Genomic DNA, 20,393 nt, shown 5'->3' with positions numbered 1-20,393 from the left:
TGAATTATATATATTGGGGATGAGGATGCGACATACATTTTAATGCTCATGTAAAATACAGTTTAATAACTTATTTTTGAGATTTTTTTCTAAATATAAATTTGACATTTAAACTTTTACTTATTTCATTTTTAAAAAAAATAAATTAAAGTATTATCGTAAAAAGGAGTATTAAAGTGCACGAGGAGCAATGAAAAAAATCGTATGAAATGAATATAGAAATGAATAATGAAAAAAGTCCTCCGAAAATGAATATAGAAATGAACGTGACAGGAATTCTTTTTATATAAAAAAGAATATAAGATGATAAGAAAATACTCCATGATATTCTTACAAAGATAATTCAAACACCGTAAAAACAGGGTATAGTAATTTCGGCGAGGAGAGACGTTGACTGTAAAAAACACATACTCCCTCCGTCCCACCAGGTTCTTTACGTTACTTTTTGGCACGCATTTTAATGCTCCTATAAAGTATACTTATATTATATATTTATTTTTAAAAAAAATCTCCAAAAAAAGTTTGACGTTTAAACTTTAATTCAAAAAAATAAAAAATAAAAAATACATTATAGAACTATACTTTACGAGAGCCTCAAAATGCGTGCAAACAGTGCACTTCCTGATGGGACGGAGGGAGTACATATACGAGGTGTGTATCTATCTTTCTTACATCCCGTCGCTATCCCCGCATAATCACTGTAAGATGTACTATAATACTGCTACATACTCTAACTGGTGAGAAAGATAGAGAGAGCTCCCAAATCACTGTAATAAAATACTTCACATTATTATTTATTATTATTATTCATTATTGTTACTTTTATTTCATGTAATTGTCATGCTTGCTCTGTGTTGAAGATGATGAAGATGAGTCGTGATGATGACCCACCACCTGTTCGGAAGCCGGTTAATCGGAAATCGAGAAATGGGTTTTCCGGCGCCGGAGTTCGGTTGAGGAGAGATGGGGCTCCGACGGGGAGACGGAGCCGACCCGAGACGCCGTTGCTGAAGTGGAAGGTTGATGATAAGGTTAAAGATACGGTTAAGGTTCATGATTCAGTCGACGGCGACAAATCGGCGGCTGATTCTGGCCGGAAAATGAGGAGAGATAAGCCGGTGTTGATCTCGGCGAGAAAGCTCGCTGCTGGCCTTTGGAGATTGCAGGTGCCCAAGTCTTTGGGTACTGAAGCTGAGGATGGAGTCAGTAATCGAGAACTAGGGTTTCAGGTTTCTATATTTAAATCTCGAAATTAATTAATTTTTATTTAATTGCTGTTCATTTGTTTGATTAGGGTTGTGTGTTTCGATTGTTTTGAAGGTCTGGTTGCTTATTGGGTGTGTTTGTTGTTTTGTAATAGGCTACATTGGGACATATCGGAGCTGCTGCTTATCCTAGTCATTATAGTAGCAAGCCGTACAGTGCTCATATGAAGGATCTACCCCGGAGTCCTCACTTTGCTCCGAAAATCGGGTTCCCCCTTAAGGTATTGTCATTTTTTTGTTCCGAGATTTATACACATTGGTTGATCTGTGCTATAAAGTTGCTTTTACTTGCAAAAGTCCATACTTTTCTTTAGGTATGTTGTGTCGTCATGCTTCTATGATAGTTCGAGCTAGTGGAGGTGTTCTCTGTTAAGTTGATCTGTATTTGTAGGATTGACTAAATAGATGCAACATGAATACTGAATGGTAACTTTTAACGTGGCATGTGTCCTTGCCATTGTCTCACTCGGTGTATTTTAAGGCAAGAGGCGAGGAGAGTCGACAAGATGGTGTCTATGAATTAATCGCGAGGTGAAGCGGTAGCTTTATTAAAGATATGTTTTTAATGCCACATTTTTTTAAAACACGTAAATACTAATTAAGAACACATGATAGCAATATTTCTACCAGTATTAACATCAGTATGACGACTATGTGATAGTAATCATTAATAAATACACATCCATATATAGATTGTGAGATTATATACCTTTTTATTTTGCTTTTAAGGATGAGTTGTAAGTACTGGTTGATGACTAATGGTACAGAAAGGGAGGTGTTCTTTGTTAAACTTTATCTGTATTATAGGAATGACTAAATAAATACAACATGAATAACGAATGGCAATTGGTAACCTTTAACCTGGCATGTGTCCTTGCCATTATGTCTCGACCAGTCTTATTTAAGGCAAGAGGCAATGAGAGTTGACAAGGGGTATCTATTAATTAATTATGAGGTGAAGTGGTAGCTTTATTAGAGATATGTGTTTAATGCCACACAAATATATTAAAACACATAAATACTATTTAAGAACACATGGTAGCAATATTTCCACCACTATAAACATCAGTATGACAACTATATAATAGTAATCACTAATAAATAAACATACATATATAGATTGTGAGATTATATACCTTATTATGTTACTATTAAGGATTATTCATAAGTACTGGTTAATGCTTGAGTGTTTTTTGTTGTTAAATTTAAGTCAACACATAAATCATATGTCTTACGAGTTCAAAATTTATTAAAATAAGATATACATTTCATTTAGTTGCTATGTTTAGAATTTTAATTTATTTTGAGAAAGGCGTAATTAATTGATCACCTCAACATATTGCCTAATTGAGGAGAGCTGACCGCCTTATCAAAATTGCCTAAGCGAGGTGGTATTCCCTCGATAGCGCCTCGGATCGCTTCTTGATCAATCAACGCTTAATCACGCTTTTTGATAACACTGGCCCCCATCGGTGTTGCAAGGCTAAGTCAGTTTTTTTACCTTACAAGTTTGATGATGTTGATGATGTCAATCAATGAGTGGGCTAAGTGATACTGATTACTCCCTTTTTTTGGATTTTCTCCAATTTAATTGGGTTTTACTTTGCATTTAATTGACAGAATGGTTGCAAATTGCAATGTTTTGGATTATTTCTATCAGCTTCTGAAGTAACTTTTCGTCCTATTATAGGTGGAACATTCATTAATTAATTCCAATCCTGCAATGGAGGGTATTACAAAGTGGGATCCTATGTGCTATGGGGCATCAGATGAGGTTCAACGTATATACAGTCATTCAAAGCCTATATACGAACAGGTAGGTGCTGTCTCTACGGTCTCCGTGCTGGAGCTAGAACTTAAGCAGGCTCGTGGACGAATTCAAGAACTTGAGAGTGAGCGACGATCATCAAAGAAGAAAATTGAACAGTTCCTGAAGAAATTGAGTGAGGAAAGGGCTGTCTGGCGAAGCAGAGAACATGAGAAAATTCGGGCAGTCATTGATGATATAAAAGATGATCTGAACCGGGAGAGGAAGAATCGTCAGAGGACTGAAATGGTTAACTCCAAGTTGGTCAATGAGCTGGCTGATGTCAAGCTATCAGCTAAAAGATATATGCAGGATTTTGAAAAAGAGCGGAAGGCCAGAGGTCTGATTGAGGAAGTATGTGATGAGCTTGCTAAGGAAATTGGGGAAGACAAGGCTGAAGTGGAAGCACTGAAGAGAGAATCTTTGAATTTGCGTGATGAATTGGAAGATGAGAGGAAGATGTTGCAGATGGCTGAGGTCTGGCGCGAAGAGCGAGTGCAGATGAAGTTAGTTGATGCAAAGGTTACACTTGAAGAGAAGTTTGCACAAATGAATAATCTCATTGCTGACCTTGAGACTTTAAAAGGCTCGATCATTGACATAGAGGAAAGGAGAAAAGTAGAGCAACTTCGACAGGCTGCAGCCTCTGTGAACATTAAGGATATCAGAGAATTTACATATGAGCCATCAAATCCAGAAGATATATATTCTATCTTTGAAGATGCTAACTTTGGTGAACCTATTGAGAGGGAGATTGAAGATTGTGGTATATACAGTCCAGCCAGCCATGGTTCAAAAGCTCATAGTGTCAGTCCAAAGGCCAGTAATTTCTACAAAAAAGACGTGACACAGAAATATTCAAATGCTTCTCTCAGTCACAATGGAGAATTAGAAGATGATGATAGTGGATGGGAAACTGTAAGTCATGTTGATGACCAGGGCTCAAGTTTTTCACCTGATGGTAGTGATCCATCTGTCAACAAGATGTACAGGGACAGTAATGTGTCTGGCAGCGGAACTGAATGGGAAGACAATGCAGGTAGGGAGACACCAATTACCGAGATCAGCGAAGTCTGTTCTGAGCCAACTGTGCAACAGAAGAAGGTATCATCCATATCTAGGATGTGGAAAGCATTGCCAAACAATGTTGAAAACTACAAGATAATCGCGGTGGAGGGATTAAAAGGAAGACTTTCACGGGGACGTCTTTCTAATGGGACTGTAAATTCACCAGATCAAGGTTTGGGTAAAGGGGGGAACAGCCCAAAAGATTTAACTGGACACTGGAGTTCACCTGAGTTGGGGAATGCCCATATAAATCCTGGGACGAAAGGTTGCATTGAATGGCCACGTGGTTCTCAGAAAGACAGTCTAAAAACGAAGCTTCAAGAGGCAAGGATGGATACCCAAAAGATTCAGTTGCGCCAAGTCTTAAAGCAGAAGATTTAGGTATGATAACCTCTCATAAGCCCAAACCCAGTGTAAACCCAATGTAAACCCAATGTAAACTGAACTAATAAAAACAGACCAAGCCAACTTTCCATCAGCTGCCCATGCAAGTTATTCCTTCCGCCCACAAAGATTGCTTTCTAGGCTATTTGGAGAATCTTTAAAAAGATAAGTGATTACTTTCTTGATTTTTCCATTTACTGGTTCTTCATTAATAGTTGTAGGCACAGTTTCTCATCACCCACCAGCACCCTAAGAATAATGATCTGATTTGAGCAGCTGATTTATTCTGTATAATGTATATCATGAGGAGCTGTAGGTTTGCTTGTTTAGGGTGATTAGATACCTATATACAAGCAAAACCGAACATATGATGCATTTTGTATTTTACCATATCTTATTCGTGGAAGGATGAAATTTCTCAAACTGTTCTTGTAACTTGCAACTTTATCTCTGGGCTATGTTCACTGAATGGAAAGGAACAATGTTTTCTTGGTCCCTACTGCCTTACATGTGACATTGTTGTCTTTGTTTTTACCTATATGACAGATTCTTTATGCTTCTCACATTATTACTTGTATAATATGTTTTGTATCTTGCTTGAATGTTCTACATAAAAACTTGCTTGTAGAGTTTTTTACACATGTTAGGGTTGATGCAAGTAAAGATAATTGTATCAAAACTGAGTAGGTGTCTCACATGTATGGTTCCTCTTCAATCTTAAGTCTCTGATCCAGCTAGATTTTAAGCAGAGTGCTGAATGAGATGTTGGGCATCCAATGCAAATAATAATAGTTCAAAACTGACATTGAGTGACCCAATTAAGCCGAGAAACCCATTTGGACCCCAGACCTATCAATAGTTTTGAATTTGTATCTGCAACTGCTCAGACCGAAATATGCTTTTGGGAGTTGGGACAAATAATCTAACAAAACATTTGGTAAATAAGTAAAATCAAATTGATTCAAAAGGAACCATTTGATCGTGAAACGTAAATATATATTTTTTTAAAATAATCATCACATTAACAGATTGCTTTTACAAAATTTAAACCAACCTAGACGTCAAGCATGGTAGGATTGGCAACTCATTTGTATTTGTCAAAAGTAACGAAAACCTTTTTGAAGGTGTCAACTTCAAGCAATATGGTACAACATCATACAATCTTACATCATTTTCTCCAGGTGAGAGTTCTTAAACTCTGCTAAATCAATTTAATAAGTTGCACTTATTTGATCGAAACATACAATTTCATGAAACAAATTTGAATCACTCAAGACAATAACGAAGGGACCAAGTTTCGGTCCTCTCTTTTTTGTCTCACTTGTATTCTTGAAAGTTGACATGTCCCGTTGCTTCTGCATGCTGGACCGCTTCCTGTGAAGCAGAGTTTTGTTACCAAAGATTTGCATATAAAAGATATAGTCATATAGAGATGTATACAAGTATCTGTAGGGATAATACAGGAAGAAACATATACTGTATAATTTTATTACAAACCTTTTGACCTATAACTCCAATTTGGCATACTCCACACCGCAAAGTGAAGTTGGCAGTATCGGTGTAAGACCTTTTCCTGACACAATAAAATATCATAAGCCTTTACATAAAACTGTTCCACACAATTTCTTTCTTTCGAGACTATGATTATATTACCGGTAAAGTAAATCAAGAAAACTTTTTTCAATTGCACAAAGAAAGCTTCATAATTATTTAAGCAAACCAAGTCATAAAATGAAGTTGATCTAATGATCTCGTCTTGCTAATGCTCCGTAAGCAATCACACAAGTAGAAACTGAAGTCACTAGCTTGACTACTACAAACAATAAGCTTAAGCTGGTTTACAAGGCAGACCAGCAAACCTGGAAAACTAACTTCAATTGTTGGGCATCTATAAGCTTTAAAGCTTTATGACGTGCACTTCAACTTCAATGACCCAAAAGTGGCAAAAATATCCACCAAAGATCTAGTAAGTCAATAATATAAGTGCTTAAATGAATAACGTTCTTTGTAAAGTATCAGCTTTAGTTCTCCATGGAATTTAATAAAATCATGAAATGCATGAAAACAACAGAAAGCAATGCGCAAACTTAAACTTGAGAAAGTCATCACTTCTCTCATTGAGCTTTAATGTTACCTTTGTTGTTCCTTAACAAGATTCAGAGTAAGCCCCTCAACAGGCCCAAGTGTTCTATCATTCCTTACAGCGAATATTGTCTGATCAAACTCTTCAGGAGCTCCATCAGATGGAGACATCTACAAATACAAAAGACAAACAATAATTATTAAAGATATATCTGGTCATCAAGCTTTGATATCTAAATCCTGGACACAAACCCTCTATTATATTGTACTTTACATACTTTAGTGGTTAGTGGCTAGAAATTACAAGGCAATTATGTAACTTTTAGTATTCAAAACATTAAAAGCTATGTAGCACAAAAGCCTGACTACAAAGTTTCAAAACACTAGGCCTTCAAATCTCACACCCATAGACCTTCTACCTTATATCATCCTCTAAAAAAGACATCTTCAGTGGGGGCACTCTTGTTTAAAACTGATCAAGCATTAGTATCCTTTACTTGTTTTATACATTTATTCAACTAGCAAATAAAAATACAACCACAACATATTTCCATGAGTCTGTGATCTCCGTATTATAATTCAATCTACTACATAAAGGGAAAGAAAGATGAAAGAACGTCATACGGCCAAAGCATCATAGTGGAGCCCATCATATATCAGCATGACTCTTTCCTGATAATTCTTCCCCTGTTAGAAAATACCCATTATAAAGGACATTCAGAATAAATTCAACAATTTGCCTCAAGATGGTGGACATAAAGGTACAATAGCTAACCTGTCCATACAAATCACATCTAGTGGTTTGAATATCGTAAGCGGCAATCTCACGTCCATAATATTCTGCTAATATCGAAAGCTCTATGGCACCTTCATAAAAAATTATATAGTTAGATTCTGGAAAATTATCAGAAAGTATCAAAGCAAGTTTAAATTATAAGCTGAAACATGACAATATATCCAACTAGACCTATTTATCCAAAAATAATAACCAGTTGTACTTCTGACTCTGGCACATCATCGAGTATAAAAGTATCATTGATATCGTGCAACAAACAATAAAATAAGGAGTGGAGGAATATACAAATATGATTTAAGTCTTAAACAATAAGCTGAAAGAGCAAGGCGCTTCACCCCAGTAAAATCAGTAGAAAATAATACTATGATTTAAGTTATTATTATTTGTCGATGAAATCAGGTAGAAGAAGCATTTGAAGATATAAACACATGCAGCACATACAATTGTACCACTAGAGGTGAAAAGCAATATACAATAAGTGACAAGGAAAGCCTTAAAATATTGCACACTCCTAAAACAATGTATCTATAGTGAGAATTTACATGTTTTGAGAATTTGTCCAAAAAGGTTAGTATTCAATTCATCAATAAATTTATAACACTATGCACTTAAAATTGATGATACGAAACACATATACCACAAAATACTTGTACATTTCTTATTTAAAATTGCAAGAACCTAAATATGAAGTTTCAAGTTATTGTTATTGATTGGCGACAGGAAACAAGGTAAGCATATATAGATAGAAATGACAGTACTCTAAAGGGTAAGGTGGCATCAAGTTCATATAGAAGAGCATCACTATTAGTGAGAGTCTTTGCAGTATAATCTCGATCTGCAACTAAGTGACCACAATAAGATGAAAAAAAAGAAAGCTAGAAGAGGAAAAGAAAACATAATGTACCCAGAGACAATCTTTGAAGGTATATAACAACACCTACCTCCCCATTTCTCTGGATTTAGAATCCAAGCACAATACTCCTCATTCGGCTTTCCAAGGAAAGCTTCGGAATATTTTTTAGGATCACTTGCTACTGTTGCAGCTATGACCTAAAACAAAAAACATTTCAAAATTTAATAGGGAGAAAATATTTCATATGATGAGAAACAGAAATGGGTAAAGAGTGGCTCTCCCTTGCCATTCCCCTATACTTCAAAATATATCAATTATTAAAAAATCTAAGCAGACTGACGTATTAAATGATAAATCTTCAAAAGGTGCACTCAATTCTAATAAGGTAAAACCCTGACGATAATCATGAATAACACATAAAGGGAACTACATACTTATAGTTATAGCTAGGGGAGTAAGAGTCATGTGAATTACTATGATCTACTGTGCATCTGCCCTTCAAGCAGATCGCTTCTGCTACAATATCCGCAGAGCATTTTTGGAATATGAAAGACCTTTTCATATAGCAGTTTCAATTTTTTTCTTCTTGTCAATTTAAAGAGAGGTTGTGAGCTGTAAGTTGTAACTACACTTGAACCATGATAACTTACATGAACATATGCCATGAAAAGCAGTTAAAAACATTATTATGATTGCATTGGACATAGATAGATAATCAACTAGTTATATATGAATCAACCGATCAAGGATTATTGATTAATAATTAATATCAAATAAGAATTTATAACATTTTTAAGTGCCATGCACAATTTAGTGAGATTTGATATGGTATCAGATGACACTAGATAAAGATATAAGTTACTCCCTCTGTCCCCCTCATTTGTTTACAGTTTTTTCACACTGCTCGACACGCATTTTAATGCGCATATAAAACATAGTTCTATAGCTTATTTTTAAATTTTTTCTTTTTTGTATAAAAATTTAAACATCAAATTTTTATACAGAAGAAAAAAAAGTTCAAAATAATTTACCGAACTACGTTTTACGAGAGCATTAGAATGCGTGCCGAGCCCCCGTCCCCCAATGTAAACAAATGAGGGGGACGGAGGGAGTACAAAATAAAAACATAATATTGGTCAGTAGAAGAGGTACGAATTGTAACCTGCCTCAACTCTGGAGCTTTATGTTTGTCATGTTCCATAATATAGCTGCATATATAATATCAAACAGTCGTGTCAAAGGCCAGAATTTATCTAATGTAAGTAGACAAAAGTATATGCAGAGTCCTTACATAAAGCGGAGACCAACAATTCTCAGGTTGTAACCAAGTAAGAGTATTAGTAAAAGAATAATGTTTGACAATTAGAGGTTTACCCAACAGCATTAAAGAGGCAACTGTTGTCTGAAGGAATCACTCTTCTTACTATAGTACCTTCCATTTCCTGTAATGTATGTGTCAACTGAAAAAAAAGTACAGATGATTTGATCACTGTCAGCTCCCACATATGTGTCATAATGATTAAACAGATAGAAATGAACACAGAAATGGAAGATCCTAAAGATTATACTCTCTCATTTCACCACACTTAAATCTGTAAGACAGACACAATGACCTATGTTAACACTTAACAGCACTCTGGTACGTGTTTTGGAGATCGATGCATAGTTAACTCAGCATGTAAAGCTGCTTAACACAATCTTGATCCCAAAAGTTCAACTAAATCATAAAGACTAGATAATAACTCAATAACTTATTTGATACATATATCATATATGATATAACCAAAGGGATAACATAAAAAAACAAATCATTTTTAAGCCTTGCTCTCAGTGAAGCTTGAGACCAACTCATACTTCCTTTCCAAATCCAATTAATGTGAAGTGTCCTGTTTCAATACAAAAAACCCGATTCACATCCTACACCCTGTATAATGTGCTATAAACAAGGGTACGAGTACAAAATTGGAGATTCCGGGCTACAAAGATATGACCAATTCTTACCACCATTCAGTTCAATTATGCAAAAGGTACAATTCTTTATAAACAAAAAATATTAAATAACGAAAGCAATCAACTTTATAAGAAGCCTAACAACCAATATTAAACAACTCACAAAAACAAGATGAATACAGAAACGTATCTCAATCGCTGCATTTACGGGATGTCGAATGTTCGAAACTGGTCTAAGACAAGGCGGGTCAAAAAAGACATACAAAAACCCAATAACACAAATCAAAAATAACAACAAACAGAGCAACCCCACTAACAAAAAATCAAAATCAATGAACAAAATTAACAACACTTTGATTTAAAGTAAGAGTTACTTGCAAATAAATTTGATTATGAACAGAAAGATGAAAAAGCAGCACTATGAAATGATGAAAGATCTATAGATACATACAAATTGTTATGAGAGATATTGTTATGATATACCTGCTTGCTTTTGTTTATCTTGCGCAGAAAGATGAAGAAGAGGAGAATGAAAATGATGGCTTTCTTTTGTTTTTAACTGCCCCCCTTGCTTGCATTAAATTCTTTCTACTTCAGCTAATTTCCCCCCTGCAAAATCAATCTCAGTTGGTCAGTCATTTATTTTTAGCAATTGTAATTCGTGTATCCGACACAAATTTGTTGATCACATTGATAGGATTTCAAGATATCTCCAGCTTAGTTAGCTATAATGAATTAATAATTAACAAAATTGGAGCCGCAAAATATTAATATTATATAAAATTTGTTGAATCTATAACATATTTTGCTTATAGTATTGGTTATATTGTTTAGTTATAATTTAAAAATAATATGTTATTAATATATTAGATTATTATAAATAGAATATATCAATTTAATATGATAATAAGTGATAGTGTCATATTTCTTACGTGCATGCAGTGGATCGACAAATATAGTCATCCACAGAAAATCGGTTATAATCATAGATAAGGTGTGAGTATCGGTGGAGGGTGATATTTTGAATAGGTTGAATATATATTTTATTTTTGGTATGCCAACTAAGTTTTTAGCTAAGAGCTCTTCATGGTTGAAGATACTCTTACCGAACCCGAATTTTTAGATTCAGTTGTGGCTATTTTTAAATCAAAAATATATTTTGGTGAGGTTTATTTAAACCACATATTGTTTCATATTCAATTCGAAACTCATTTCGAATCCGACCGCACCCAATCCAAAACATGAATTTTTTATTATATTATATTATATATTTATATATAAGTATTCATTGTACATCATATTTATCAATTTGCATATTATGCAATAAGTATTGATATTCATATTCTAATATCACTAACTAGGTGGTATCATGCCTTTATAGTTTAATTCCAAAAATATAATGAGTTTTAATTTAAATAATATAATTATAAATTTTACTGCACTTATTAAAAAAACTCGAAATTTTATCATTCCATGATTTTATACAACCATACTCAAATTTATATTACTTTTTATTTTTATAATAGTGTCTATACTAATAAAATTAAGAATGAAGTAAAACCTGTTTGATTCTTTCAGTTTACAACTCAATACACAAGTCTGGTTATTTCATTGATTTATATGTCTTTTTGATAACATTTTACTGGTGATCATAATATTTGTTCTGATAAGACCTCACAACACACTGCAATTCATAATTTGTACGATTGTGTGGCTATTGATTAAGAAATTTACATATGTTGTTATACACAACAATAATCATTTTAGTTGGTTAATGGCTACAAGTTGGTTGGTCCATATAATTATGCATCTTGGAGTCAATCTATGCGTATTATTTTTAATGTAAGGAATAAGTTTGTATTCGAATTCAAATCGATACAACATGCTCTTGGTGCTGGTAACAAATGAAGACATTGGCTTGTGTTATTTGGATGCTCATTTGCAAGAGAGTTGTGGTTGAAGGTGGGACTCCAGGAAGTGAGTAATGAGAGATTAAGATATCAAGATTCTGAATTGGATATATTCTTTTCTCTTTTTAATACATGTGCACGAGAGAAGTTAACATGAATGGCAATGGTTATGAAATCAAAAAAATTCAATGGGTGTGGGATAAGATTGTATGATCAGTTTTAGTGTTCATGCAGCTGCAATGAACTTATTAAGGGGCCGTTTGGCTGAGCTTAAAAGAAATGACTTATTGCTTAAAGTAAAGAAGTGGATTAAAAGTGAGAAGTTGGTTTGAACTTATAAGCTCCCAGAAGTGTTTGGATACTGCGACTTTAAGTTTTTTAAGTGTTTGGATAACTTAACTTATAAGTTGGTATTAGTTTGGCAATTTTGAAGTCATTTTCTGTTAGAAATAGAAAGAAGTAGAAGTTGAGACTAAAAAAAAGCTAGGAAACCTAACTTATTTTGTGGGCTTCTTTTCGTTTAATTAAGCACTTCCTCGCGTTTGCCAAACGCACAGATAATAAGTGGAGGTGGACTTTCGAACTTTTAAGCCCATAAGCCATGCATCCAAACACCCACTAAATGACTAGAAAAGAAGTCAGTTGGAGTAAAAAACTTTTAGGCCTACCATTAATCAAGTCCGAGGCGTTGGTCTCCACTGCCTCAAGGTTGACTAAAATTAATATTGATGCAGCCATATTCGAAGCAACTAAAAGTATAAGCCTAAGCAGTATAATCATTATTGAAGATGGGGAGTTTATTCGAGCTAGAGCACAAAAAATTTTATTAGATCCTCATATAAGGGTCAATTAAGTTAGGAGGAGGTTGAATAGCTTAATCACCAATTAAAATTAATTATGACGTTTTAAAATTTTTATCCCTTTTTAAAATTGTGTATCGAGAGTAACAACAGTTAATATACGAAAGTAAAAGAAAGAAAGAAGAAATATCACACATGAGATTTTTATTCTAGTTTGCAATGACGAAATCCCTAACAGATTCGCTCACCCCTAATCCCGTAACCGAGCTTCTCCCTAGACTCGAAATTTTTTACTATAAGAAAAACATACTCTTTATAGTAGGCGAAGAAGCCTTTACAAATATATATCTTGGTACGTAACTTTCCATTACTACCTCACTATAAATGTAAATCTACAAGACTTATCTCGGAACGTATTCCTGTTACTTCCTCAATATTTATGTAGCTTCAGGTGTGGTATTTGAACTTCTAAATTTTTACGGGTCTTGGATCTTAGGTATTAGGTGTCGGGTCTTTTCTCTTACTCACAGTGTAAAGACTACTAACTCCCCGTTATTATGTCTAGGGCTTGGGTCTTAGAACGAAGATCACCTCACAGCAAAATTTTGAAAAACAATGTCTACAAGAAAAATCATTGTCTTATAAAAGATTTTGGACCAATATAATTCAACACTAGGCTGATAGTGATTAAATGTTCACTACGTATACAATGAGTCCTTCGTTGAATATAATAGTCAAGGTATATTATACTCGTCTTCGACTAAGTATAAAGGATATTATTTCGGGTATATAAAAATGTTCATCCGACGAAGTAAGAAATATAAAGTGTTTATTTTACACGTTCGTAGAAAGATAACTTCTTTTTTTTTTTTTTATAAACTAAACCAATTTTGAAATAATAGTTATATGACATTTTTAAAATATAGTCCATTAATATAACATGTATTATTAAAACATAATGTGTTACGGATCCAATTTAGTCAAATCATTTATAGTCAATAAGGAGATGATTTTATATTATTCACCCGTCAAATACTTTACTAGTTGAAGAACAAAAAAAGTTTTAAAATTATATATAATTAACATATATCCGATTTCAGAAGACCGATTAGAATAGATACCAACTTGTCGTCTCTTCTAATATTTCAATTAAGAAATCAAAGCAACCCAATTTTAGAATAAAAAAGGTCAAAGAATTGCGATGGCGCTAATGAGGTGGACGGATCATGATGGAACGTGCATATATGTAAGTATATAAATTACTCCTCCATTAAATTTCTTACGCGCATACAAACACATGTACACATCCATTATTTCTCTTATTATTTCAAACGACGCGTTATTTTCGGATGCCACCACCACCTGCATTTTAATTTAACTCCCTCCCCTCCGGCTGTTGTGTATGTAAGTATCTTTGTATGTATATACTCACTCACACACACTCTTCTTGAACTTTTCAGCATTTATTTTAACTCCACCTTTAGCTGACCAAGTTGTTCTCCAGCTGCCGGCTTTACTTTTTATCTCTCTTGTTTCTTAATATTATTTATACCCTTTTTTTACTACAAGTCTTGTTTGCAAAATCTCTTTTTCTTTCAATTTGGTTGGTTAAAATATTATCTTTTTGTGAAATCCTTGTGTGTGATAATTCTTGGTGATCCCAGTTTAAAGTTGTTACCTTTTGTGTATTACAAGTCTTGCTTCAGTTTAAGTCTTGCATTATCTCATTCTTCTTGCAATTTTCTTCATAAAAATCTGAACTTTATCTGAAATCTCATCTGGGTGTTTTGAGGAGTTGTATTTATAGTCTTGTATGATCAATTCTTGGTGATTAAAGTGATTATTTTTGAGAATGGGTGTTTGTGTAAGCAAAGGTAAGCTTGTAGAGGGTAGATCAAATGGGAATAGATCAGGTGATGGAAGGCATTCCCAAGAATCACAGATTATATATACAAAGTCTCCGGGACCGGGTTCTCAGGTTCCTTTTAAGCCTCCAGTGAGTCCAAGAAGGGTCCATAGATCAGATACAATTCTTGGTAAGCCGTATGAAGATGTTAAGGCATATTATACACTTGGTAGAGAATTGGGTAGGGGCCAATTTGGGGTTACATATTTTTGTACTGATAATAGAACTAGGTTGCATTATGCTTGTAAGTCGATATCAAAGAGGAAGCTTGTGAGTAAAAGTGATAAGGAAGATATGAGAAGAGAGGTGCAGATTATGCAGCATTTGAGTGGGCAAGCTAATATTGTTGAATTTAAGGGTGCTTATGAGGATAAACAATCTGTGCATCTTGTGATGGAGTTGTGTGCTGGAGGAGAGCTTTTCGATAGGATTATTGCAAAGGGGCATTATAGTGAGAGAGCTGCAGCTTCGGTTTGTAGGGCTATTGTTAATGTTGTGCATATTTGTCATTTTATGGGTGTAATGCACCGGGACCTTAAGCCAGAGAATTTCTTGTTGTCTGACAAGAGTGAGAACGCTCTTCTTAAGACAACTGATTTCGGGTTGTCGGTATTTATTGATGAAGGTAAATCTCTTGTTGTTTCATTGTGCACATACCTGAATGTATTCACTAGATAAATAACTGCACATGTAGTATGTTTGGATTTTTCTTGCCGAAAATGTAGGAGAGGTTGGTTGTATTGATTGGCAATTTTGGTCTTAATATTGATCATGATGGTCTGGTATTATGGTTAGATTAATAAATTTATATAGCTGTGATTTGAACTTGGAATGTCCTATTTTAGCTTGTTTTTACTTAATGTGTTTGCAGTACTTGGACTCATCCTGATGCAACAGAATCCCATCAAAGTAGTTTGACAAGGGTTTCCTATTCTCCTGAAAACGACTAATCATGAAACTGAATAAGAGGTTCTATAGGGCTAGTTCGTATCCAAATCATAAACTATCAAACTGTGTACTACTTTAATCAGTCTGAATAAGAGGTTGAGTTTGCATATGAAGCTCTATATGACTCTGGCTACCGTGTGAAACTGTGACTCTTTATACATGAGCATCACCAAAGTATGGATAAGCATACCACTAAAAAATGTTTGCTTATATATCTATGGTTATATATATCCCTTGAACGAACACAGTCCCCACTTCATTAGAGTCTGAGCTTTCTAAACTTTTCTTGTAAAACCACTTTTTACTTATCTATAAACCTTAATACCGTATCACCAGAACTTATGCATATCACTCTGCACAATAAAATTGGATACTGACGGACTGTTCACTAGTAATTTCTGACATGCCAATAATAATTTATTTCTTCAGGAAAGGTGTACCGAGACATTGTAGGAAGTGCTTACTATGTAGCTCCAGAAGTGTTGAGGCGCAAATATGGGAAGGAGATAGATATATGGAGTGCAGGGGTCATATTGTATATCCTCCTCAGTGGTGTACCTCCATTCTGGGCTGGTAAAATTTGACAAATTATATTCTTTGCAGCATCATGCTTATCATTTAGATTACCATCAGAAATTATGTATTTTGACTTAACAACGATTATTACAGAGACCGAGAAGGGAATATTTGATGCAGTATTGAAAGGAGACATCGACTTTGAAAGTCAACCTTGGCCAAAGATATCAAACAGTGCCAAGGACCTAGTTCGGAAGATGTTGACACAAGACCCAAAGAAACGGATCACATCTGCTCAAGTTCTTGGTAAGAGTTATGACTGCGACATATTTATCAAATTTTATATTTTGCACAGGCAAAGTTGAATTATATAAAGTAACCACATGGGAATTGAATATCTCTCATCTGAACATAGTTATTTATCTTTCCTGGTAAACTCTCTTGAAACGTCTGATATGTTTTTCTCGTGGATATATGTTCCTTCATGTCCTAAGCTTAAACAAAATCATATAGTCACGGTCATAGCCTTTTAACCATACATTGTGATCATCAGATATTCAATGTAAAACAATAATGCCTTGTGCGGCTCATCATTAAAAATTACTTCTACATTGCTTAATATCGAAAGAAGGGTCCTGCAGCTAAATGCATATATTTTTAGTACAATTCTTATTCGTGTCATTTCAACAAAACAACTATGTTATATATATATATATGCTAGATCACCCATGGCTTCGAGAGGGCGGTGAAGCATCAGACAAGCCAATAGACAGTGCGGTTCTTTCTAGGATGAAGCAGTTCAGAGCTATGAACAAGCTCAAGAAGCTTGCACTGAAGGTTCTATTTCGTGTGTGAATACAATTAAATATATTTGCTATAAATCCTTCTTGAAACAAACAAAGGACCAAATCACTCAAGTTCTTGATTTGAATTATAGGTTATTGCAGAAAATCTATCTGCAGAGGAAATCCAAGGACTAAAGTCTATGTTTACTAACATGGACACAGACAACAGTGGTACAATCACTTACGAAGAATTGAAAACTGGCTTAGCCCGTCTTGGATCAAAGCTGACGGAGGCAGAAGTTAAGCAACTCATGGAAGCTGTAAGATATTGACGGTTATACTAATTTTTATAAACTGTTTAGTAGTTGCAATAAAAATTATTTCCATACTTCTAGTTTATAAAATGTCATTCTTATGTCAGGCTGACGTGGATGGTAATGGGACAATCGATTACATTGAATTTATTACTGCTACGATGCATAGATACAAACTGGACAGGGATGAACATCTCTACAAGGCATTCCAACATTTTGATACAGACAACAGTGGGTAAGTAATGCATGCAAGTTGCCAGTTACATACAATTCACATTGTATTGTACTCCCTGAGTCCAAACCTGGTTTATTTCAATCCGTCTCTATAATCTATCAGCTCTATTTTTTTTGTTCAAAATAATCACAGTTACATAACAAGAGATGAACTAGAAGCAGCAATGCAAAAATATGGAATGGGTGATGCAGCAACCATCAAAGAAATAATATCGGAAGTCGACTCAGATAATGTATGTTATTCTTTACAATTTCATATAAATGTATGCACAGTTGATCCAAATCTCGATTAAACAATCATGCTTATGTTGCTGTCCACAGGATGGAAAGATTAACTACGACGAGTTTTGTGCAATGATGAGGAGTGGCACCACCCAACAACAGGGGAAACTGTTTTAATTCCACATGGAGGATCTCTATGCCCAGTCTACAGTTATCTACCACCTCGATAGTGGTTGGGAATCAAAGTAAGAACAGGGGCTGCTTGCTGCTTCAATTTGAGTTGTTTTTAAAACAATAAAATTCACGTGAAATTGAAAACGATCAGAACAATTCTACTATTGTTTTGTGTATAGTGCTTTGGAAGAGTGACCTACGTGATGCGTAAGATGGACTAAGATTTCATCTTAAGGTGCATTTCACCCAAATTTAGTTGTGATCTGGAAGGGTTGTGATCCAAAACTGTTCGGATCATATTTAAATGAAGAGTTTGACTTTTTGAATAATTTTGTTCTTCTCATAAACCGAGGTTGAAGATTAGCTGTAACAATTGCCTCGGTGATTCAGGGTGTGTAACATAAGCATTCCAATAACAATAACAAGAGGTCCTGTGATAATGGTTCCAACCTGAGTAGAGAACTTATTGCTTTTAGATTTATGTAGGGATCGTTGAAATTTATGCCGAAAATTCTTGACAACCAAGATCCCTGGAGCTGAAGGCATATACCTGAAAAAGATGATGAAGAAACAGTATGGAACAGAGATACAAAATCTGCTGTCTCGTCTTTTAACTGAAATATCATTGTGAAAACAGTTTACGAATAGAAGGGAAACATTTTGATACACAGACAAGGAATCCTGTAGCAAGTGATCGACATTTGATTCATGATTAATGAGCTTGGCAAACAGAAATCAGAAACTCAAACCCAAATATTCGGGTTTGGATTAGCAATTTTATAACATGGAATGATGATTCCAATCCTATAAATTGTAAAGGGAATGCTTTATCCACTAAATGAGAGATTCCCACTCCATATAATAAATTTGCTAATCCGAACATGTTCTAAAATCCGAAATTTCTGTTAACTGGACTCATTAATCATGATCCAAACATGCCAATACAAAACCATATATTTCTTGGAATCAAGAAGGTTGGAAACAATAGAAATTATCAGCTTCTGACAGACATTGCTAATAAATCATGAAAAGATGCAAGTGATGTAACACAGAACCACAAACTTCATTATTCATAATTAAACCCAACATCAAGTGCTTACAATCAACTGAAGTTCCCATTTATCATGGGAAATCATATGCCGAATAAACAGAGTTCAAACTTAAACAATACTTGAAACAGAAATACTAGAATTATTATTCTTCAGAGTCAAAAGTTGGTATTAGAAACCATGAACTTTGATCTGATCCTTCTTGACAATCCCTGCCTGGACGATGAAAGTCGAGACGTTCTTGCGCTGATCACCTTGAAGTTGAATGACCTTGCCAAGCTCCTTATCATTCACAACAGTACCATTACAGCAAAACGCCTTCTTAAGGTCCTTAAGAATCTTGTCGTAACTGAGTTCTTTCTTGAGCCCTTGCACAGTTGTCAAGCTTTTCCTTCCATTCCTTTGCTGAATGCGAATATGCACATACTCTTTAGTAGAGCCAGTGGCGTCTGTTATCTCAGCCTCCGCGAATGGGTCGAAAGATGTGGGGATCTGGATATCGGAATCAACCATGTACCTTCTTTGTGGGGAAAAGAGCAAACAGATAATTTGCAAACGTAAACCTGATCAATCAACAAAACAAAACTCAGAATCAAAGTGTCCAATCATCATCACATAAAGAGATTTTACACAACCCATTCCTACAGAAGATTAGTCTCCAATAGCCCAATTTATTTGCTATAAGGTCATATCACCGATTAGTGGATTCATATCACTATAAGGCTATTATCCAATTAACCGCTTTAAGGTCATATCACCTATTAGTTCCTATTATCCGATTAATCGCTATAAGGTCATGTCACCAAAGTCGCTCTAAGGTCAAGTCATCACCGACTAGTTCCAATTACCTGATTACTTGCTATAAGCTCGTATCACCGATTAGTACTGATTACCGGATTAACAGCTATAAGTTCATGTTACCGACTAGGTCCGATTAACGACCTTCGGAACACCTGATAAATAAATAATTAAGCAGAATCTCCCGAGTTATCTATACATCAACTCCGTAAAAAGCCTAAAAACAAGGTCAATTCGGGAAACAATTACAATTCTAAACCCTAATTGATTTCCATAAAAGATGAAACAGTATCCAAAATACAAAGCAACCAATGAGGAGATCATAAACAGAGAGAATCAACAAAGATTTAGATGAAATTCAAACAAAAACCAGTAAACGAAGATGAATTAAAGGATAATTACCTGAAAAGATGAAGCTTTGGAAATAAAGCAAGAGCGATGAAAGTATGTGTGGATTGTAATTTGGGGGAAGGGGGTGATTTATATAGGCGGAAATGAGAGGCGGTGGGTGGGGTCGGTTTAATCTCCTCCG

General features: G+C 34.8%; 4 protein-coding genes across 4 annotated transcripts; 2 read left to right on the top strand and 2 right to left on the bottom strand.

The window, feature by feature from the left end:
• The first annotated feature begins 627 nt into the window (after positions 1–627).
• Positions 628–5,019, top strand: LOC108227907 (uncharacterized). The gene is made up of 4 exons (XM_064080697.1): positions 628–769; positions 861–1,229; positions 1,361–1,486; positions 2,956–5,019. The coding sequence occupies exons 2-4, from the start codon at positions 861–863 to the stop codon at positions 4,519–4,521; spliced, it is 2,061 nt and encodes a 686-aa protein (XP_063936767.1). The 5' UTR covers positions 628–769; the 3' UTR covers positions 4,522–5,019.
• A 609-nt stretch (positions 5,020–5,628) lies between these two features.
• On the bottom strand, positions 5,629–10,902 carry LOC108224854 (OVARIAN TUMOR DOMAIN-containing deubiquitinating enzyme 2). Its single transcript, XM_017399591.2, has 9 exons — positions 10,689–10,902; positions 9,630–9,715; positions 9,418–9,463; positions 8,344–8,452; positions 7,382–7,473; positions 7,231–7,293; positions 6,659–6,777; positions 6,022–6,097; positions 5,629–5,898 (listed from the first exon to the last, which is right to left on the bottom strand). The coding sequence occupies exons 2-9, from the start codon at positions 9,692–9,694 to the stop codon at positions 5,842–5,844; spliced, it is 627 nt and encodes a 208-aa protein (XP_017255080.1). The 5' UTR covers positions 9,695–9,715; positions 10,689–10,902; the 3' UTR covers positions 5,629–5,841.
• Positions 10,903–14,196: 3,294 nt separating this feature from the next.
• LOC108226902 (calcium-dependent protein kinase 2) lies at positions 14,197–18,343 on the top strand. The gene is made up of 8 exons (XM_017401895.2): positions 14,197–15,446; positions 16,199–16,342; positions 16,439–16,591; positions 17,007–17,122; positions 17,223–17,390; positions 17,492–17,619; positions 17,752–17,851; positions 17,940–18,343. The coding sequence occupies exons 1-8, from the start codon at positions 14,768–14,770 to the stop codon at positions 18,015–18,017; spliced, it is 1,566 nt and encodes a 521-aa protein (XP_017257384.1). The 5' UTR covers positions 14,197–14,767; the 3' UTR covers positions 18,018–18,343.
• Positions 18,344–19,058: 715 nt separating this feature from the next.
• On the bottom strand, positions 19,059–20,393 carry LOC108226904 (protein translation factor SUI1 homolog). Its single transcript, XM_017401898.2, has 2 exons — positions 20,264–20,393; positions 19,059–19,626 (listed from the first exon to the last, which is right to left on the bottom strand). Exon 2 carries the CDS (start codon positions 19,574–19,576, stop codon positions 19,235–19,237), a length of 342 nt encoding a protein of 113 aa, XP_017257387.1. The 5' UTR covers positions 19,577–19,626; positions 20,264–20,393; the 3' UTR covers positions 19,059–19,234.

Source organism: Daucus carota, chromosome 6 (genome assembly GCF_001625215.2).
Source record: "Daucus carota subsp. sativus chromosome 6, DH1 v3.0, whole genome shotgun sequence".
Taxonomy (NCBI): Eukaryota; Viridiplantae; Streptophyta; class Magnoliopsida; order Apiales; family Apiaceae; genus Daucus; species Daucus carota.
The sequence above is the reverse complement of the archived record's forward strand: the minus strand, read 5'-3'. Positions and strand labels throughout refer to the sequence as shown.